This window comes from Acartia tonsa, chromosome 9 (assembly GCF_053477335.1).
Source record: "Acartia tonsa isolate MP-2025a chromosome 9, ASM5347733v1, whole genome shotgun sequence".
Taxonomy (NCBI): domain Eukaryota; kingdom Metazoa; phylum Arthropoda; class Copepoda; order Calanoida; family Acartiidae; genus Acartia; species Acartia tonsa.
The window spans coordinates 38,352,965-38,358,964 of record NC_137268.1 but is presented as its reverse complement, the minus strand read 5'-3'; the positions used below and the strand labels follow the sequence as shown (position 1 = coordinate 38,358,964).

The following is a 6,000-nucleotide window of genomic DNA, read 5'->3' as shown; positions in this document are numbered from 1 at the left end:
TGTTACGAAAAGGACTACACCCGATTATTTTTATATTACCATGTCACCTCACTTTTTAATAATTCACTATATTTTTCAAAAACCTTTCTTTCACCCTTATAATTGAAAATTTCTTTTGCCCACAGGGAGAAAATATTCTTTTTTTTCTTTCTAGGTATATCAAATGGCTGGATTTTTTAATCATTACGACATGCATGTTTAAATATAAAATAGAGACAATGCGGGTTTTTTTAATGTACAAAAGTAATTTTATTACAAGAAAAAAAGAGTATCTTTCATTAGAACAGAAAGTAGCTTTTTGTTCATGTTAAAAATCCTTTTTATGTTTCTCAGAAAAGAATATTATAAAATACATGCATGCCTGAAAATTAGTTAAAAAAATTTGTATTAAACAGGAAAAAAAAACTAAGTCGTCGTTATATTTATTGTTTGTTCTTTTTGGTGTAAGGTTTTTTTTTAATACAACTTTTTTGGATCTCGTTGATTCGATTTCTGCGGATTTTCTGGTTGCCAGAAATGAAATCTACGCATCTTTTTTAGCTAGATGGCATTTGTCTGGTTAAGATTGGATAAAAAATTCTTTGGTTGATTAAATTTAATAAGTGTGCTATGCTATGAAAAATAAAACTTTATTTCGGTATAAATTTATTCCGTTGAAGATATTTTTGTATCTATTTATAAGATATTTTGGAAGACTACCCTTTCATAAAAAAGTAGATAATAAATTTATTTTTGATATTTCTTATGTAAAAGATTTTCTGTAAAAGTTTTATGTAAAAGGAAAATTTGAGAATAATATTTTTAATACAGTTAGCTAAAATTGTAAACGTTATAATTGTCCCGTCGATTTAATTCTTGGCTGTAATACTGAAATGTTTTTTTTCTTGAATGTTGCAACAGATAAAGAATACTCGCAGCTGGCAAAAAATAACGACAATCCCTTCCCCTCCTACTGGATGAACTACCTGACCAAGAAATGAGGTCCATATAATAATAATAAAACTGTATTGCTTAAAGCAAGAAGTTTTGTTCCATAAAAAGCAGAGTTTTGTGATCTTATACTTCAGACGGTCAGACAGACAGACGTACGGACAGACACTAATCAATATAATAAACACAATTTCACGCACAATACGCTCAGTTTCATGACAAACTAACCTAATTTGTAGAATTGAAATGTTTGTAGACAGACCAGCAGAGATTGATGCGGAATATTTTACATGCTGGAAGTAAGTACAATTTTACCTTATATAAAAGTAACAGGATGTCTCTCTACATGTGTGTGTGTTTGTTTGTCTGTAGTTAGGATCTCGATGAATGCTAGGCCGATATGGTTCATCTTTACAGTGAAGCCATTTATAGGCCCAGTGCAAGTTTATAACTACTTTGGGGGAGGATACCTACACCCACCCAAGAGAATTTGACCCAGGACATTGAAAATAAAATCAAAATATCTCTCTCTCTTTTTCTTGTTATTCATTCTTTCTTTGTTAAATCATATTGATTGTTTATATAACAAAACTATAGTATAGATGACTACCTGTCCCAATTTCTAAGGACCCTTTTCGTCTGCTAGCAAATTGTTTTCTGTTACTTTGCTGTGTTAGTATTCCCCTTACTTTTGGTTGATTTTCAAAGACCCAATTGAGAGTCGACACAATGTCCTTGGGATGGAGACATACAGTTATTTAACACCTTTCCCCTATAGTGTTTTACTCTGATATATAATACATCTACGCATCTATGACCGTTTTCGGTCTTTTTTTTCATTTCAGAAAAAGAAAGAATATTTGACTTAAAACATAACCAGAAGGAATATATCTTGAATTTTAATATAACAAGTATTTACAATTTGGAACATATTTTTGTTTAACGTTGTACTATTGATAAAGAAAATTGATTATAATTTTTCTATTTTCCGTCAGCTAAAGTTTTAGAAGCAATTCTTTTAAAAAACAAGTAGTGTTTCTCAATTTTTTTATAACGTTCAAAAGAGATCGTTGAAACCAAACATTGAACTTTCTTTTAGAAGCCGTATTTTAGTGGTTATTGGCCATTGTACTTATGAGACTTGCATACATTCTCGGAATATTGGGTTATTGTAACCTCTACCTGTAGTATATATACAGTACAGTGCAGATATAATCTACTAATGTGTTTATCTTTGTTTATCTTAATTGATAGTTAACATATATTCATAGTACATCCTTTAAGATCCTTTGGCTGTAGAATAACCTAATACTTAAAAGTATTTGTAGGCTTAAAATTGTTAGATTTTATATTTTCATTCTTGTTTTTTTTCGGATATTGTGTATCAGCGGAAAATTGCAGAATAAAAACTAAATCGACAATTTAATGCGTACACTGACTATTCAAATAATTGGAAAACTATAATTTTTAGTAGCGTAGCTTATCTTTAACAATCTTTAAAATAATCAAGTAAAACATCCATGGTGGTCGGACTGCTTATCTGCAGGATTTTGGCTATTTTTAACATTTTCCACCATATCTTTGCTGCGATTTACAAAACTTTTGTGGATAGGGATTTCTAAACAAAATTTCTCGTCGTTCTAAGGAAATTTCCATGCTGCATCAGACTGCCTTTAAGCAAGTTTTTGGCTTTTAGATATTTTGGTGTTTTTGGTCCGATTTTCAAAGTTTTGTGGATATCAAAATAAGATTTCCCGTTTTCTGAACATTCAGTATTCTTTATAAATCTCTTGTCTGTATCATTATCCATGATTTTTTTGTGCTTCGCTACTTACGGATGTTTTCATCCTTGTTTAATACAGAATACTGTTGGCTTCTTATTGCTGCGCCCTTTACAGACGTGGTTCTCCTAGTTTCCTTATGTATGGTGTAAATGTGTTTTAAGTGCCAGCTATAAATTGAGAGATTTTCTGCTATAAAACTAGAAATGCATTGCCAATGCAAAATCTTTAAAGCTTGAAAATTTTGAGAAAATTGTTGCCTGGATAAATATTTACATCTTAATTGAAACAAGGATGACAACATCGATAAAGAGAAAGCTCACAAATTTACAAACGTATTTTTCATGCCAAGAGAGAGAGAGAGAGATAGATAGAGATAGAGAGAGAGAGAGAGAAAGAGAGAGAGAGAGAGAGAGAGAGAGAGAGAGAGAGAGAGAGAGACAGAGAGACAGAGAGAGAGAGAGAGAGAGAGAGAGAGAGAGAGAGAGAGAGAGACAGAGAGAGAGAGAGAGAGAGAGAGAGAGAGAGAGAGAGAGAGAGAGAGAGAGAGAGAGAGAGAGAGAGAGAGAGAGAGAGAGAGAGAGAGAGAGAGAGAGAGAGAGAGAGAGAGAGAGAGAGAGAGAGAGAGAGAGAGAGAGAGAGAGAGAGAGAGAGTTATCCTATGATATAAAATAGTAAGATTTTTATGATAATTGCTGATCCGTGTATTTTTTTACCTCCATAGCAATGGTGAGGCAACTAGTAGATTAATAAAGAAGGAAAGAAAAAGTGAGAGATATTTTTCTGGCTACTTACATTTTTAATATTTCAGAACAGAGATAACATCAGAAAGCATAGAAATTCAAACAGATCCTTGCAAGGTAAACGAATTACCTAGTTTCTCTCAAAGTGCCTATAGTCAAGTATAAAACCCCACTCAGTTATTTTGATGTAAATCAATGGATTTAGAATAAACATGGATATTATGACAGTAGAAAATTGTCGTCAATTTAGCTTAATAACATGGATATCATTTATTGTTCAGTTCGTTCATCCAGTAAAATGGGAGGGGATGGGGTAAAGGGGGTAGAGAATCGTTATTTAGCCGGCAATAAGTGCCACTTTATTGGAAAATATCATAATTGGGTGTAAGATCTAAAAAAGGGGTGGACGTTGCTGTGCTCTCTAAGAACTTTGAGGGAAAGTACCAAACAAACTGTGTGTGTGTGTGCATCTTGTTTTCTTGTCTAACTTTTATGTCCATTAGCCTATCCTTGAATAAATAGACTTATTTTTAGGCGAAAGAAAATGAAAGCCAAACAAGTTGTAAGAGTGATGCGGAACAACAAACAGATCAAGGTATAATAATTTAATGCAGGGATCTAAAGGGATAAGACTATTGCCAATAAATTTGAAAATCTCCCCAATGATAATGTACTTAATTACCCCTTCTCTAGATGATAATTTGTGATTGAAACAAATCATTTAAATTTTAAAGAATGTCCCAAAAGTTGTTAAGACAACGAATAAGGAAACGTTTTTATAAAAATAATTGGTAATAAATGTATTAAACAGCCCACTGTCCCCTCTCCTTAATTTAAATATCCTATTCAATCAGGGAAAATCATCTCAAAACTGATCTTGCAACTTAACTCTGACAATCATTTTTGCATGGCTTATAGTAAAGAAAGCAAAAACTGATAGAATAATGCTTTAGTTTCTTATCTATTCTTCTAAAAGTTGCTTGATTTTATCATCTAGTTTAAACTGGAAATCTATGAAATAAGCTCTAAAGCATTGTTTGCTACAATAGCATTCCCTTGTATGAATTACATAAATCGTCTGTGTATTTATTTTTTTTTCAGTTTAAAAGTATTTTCCCCGTTAAAGCCTCCCTGCTTATTTCCCATTAAAAAAAAGATTTAGTATCTTTGTATCCTTAAGCGTTCCCTAACTCAGCCAAACTATAAAATTTAAATATTTTTCTTTAAAAAGTTTGATTGTGGGCCACTTTCGGTTTAAGTGAAATTGACGATTTACTTTACATAATTGTTTTTTACTCTTATAAAATACTTTTTTATTTTTACTAATCACATAAACATTTTGTAATTAATACTAAAATATGTAGTTATAAAACTTTCATTTCTATTGAGAATCTTAAAGGGACTGTGAACGAGAAAATTTCTCATCAGATTATCAAACCTTAACATCATCTCATTCATATAATCATATACCCTTTTGTTTGTTATGATAACAGAAAATCTGCTCTATACCTCACTTTGTCCGTTTCTCTATTTCATAGGCTTCGCTACTTATGGATATTACCATCCTTGTTCACACCTAACTTTTTAGAGTGGCATAGGAGATAACAGGGTTGGGGGGTGGTTGGGTTCCATGCTATATAGATTATACAGATGCTTTTGATTTCTTGGAGGGGCGGAACTTTTACTTTTTACTGATTGTGGCCTTTTGCTAACAAATTTTCTTATATTAAAATGTTTGGATAATTTTTAACATACAGGATTTTTACTTATGAATTATTAGTTTAGTAAAGGAATCATATTTCTTATATTTTCTCATTAAGAATTATTTTATCATTAAATAAGAATGGTAATGGTCATAGATGAAGCAGCGTATAGTGTCTTTACAAAAGTGGGCGCTAAACCAAGCTATCCTGTTTGACGTCATATTAAAAGGGAATTGACTTAAATTGGCATCGGTTGGCCAAACATTGAAATTTTTGGCCATTTTTTTGAGACACTATAAGCTGCTTCAATAATTGAAATCTCATAAACTTTATCAGTCACTTAGTCTGTTACTTTAACCCTTAAAAGTCGGAAACTTTTCTGCGCCTTTTCTGGAGTATCATGAGGACCAAACGATCATACCTGGAATATGATTTTAATAATAACACCTGTATTACATAAGAGGATTTACTATTATAGGATATTTTAGTACTTTGGTTAAAGAAAACGCTTTGTTTAAGTGAAACAAAGTCCTTTGATACAGACACACACACACAGACATCCTGTTACTTGTATTATATACGATATACCGTGTTGATTTAAAAGGAGAAGGAAAAATTAACTAAGGTCATACTTTTGATATACGAAGATGATTAAAGTCCCTCAACAGATTACGACGTCATACGATTGAAAAGTCAATGAGAGGCCAGTATACACTGTTATTGACCAATGGTAAAATTTATTCTGGCCTCTCATTGGTTATTTTATCGTATGACGTCATAATCTGTTGAGGGACTCTAATCATCTACTTGAGATACGTAAATTATATGAAGTCTCTGTTATTT

At 31.8% G+C, this 6,000-nt stretch overlaps 1 protein-coding gene across 1 annotated transcript in view; it reads left to right on the top strand.

The window, feature by feature from the left end:
• Positions 1–1,173: 1,173 nt before the first annotated feature.
• Positions 1,174–6,000, top strand: part of LOC145327531 (cytoplasmic dynein 2 intermediate chain 2) — a 31,229-nt gene continuing 26,402 nt past the window's right edge. The window contains exons 1-3 of the mRNA XM_080171076.1: positions 1,174–1,229; positions 3,523–3,571; positions 3,989–4,049. Of these exons, the coding sequence (XP_080027202.1) occupies positions 1,177–1,229; positions 3,523–3,571; positions 3,989–4,049 (163 nt within the window). The 5' untranslated portion in view covers positions 1,174–1,176. The remainder of the gene's footprint in view (positions 1,230–3,522; positions 3,572–3,988; positions 4,050–6,000) is intronic.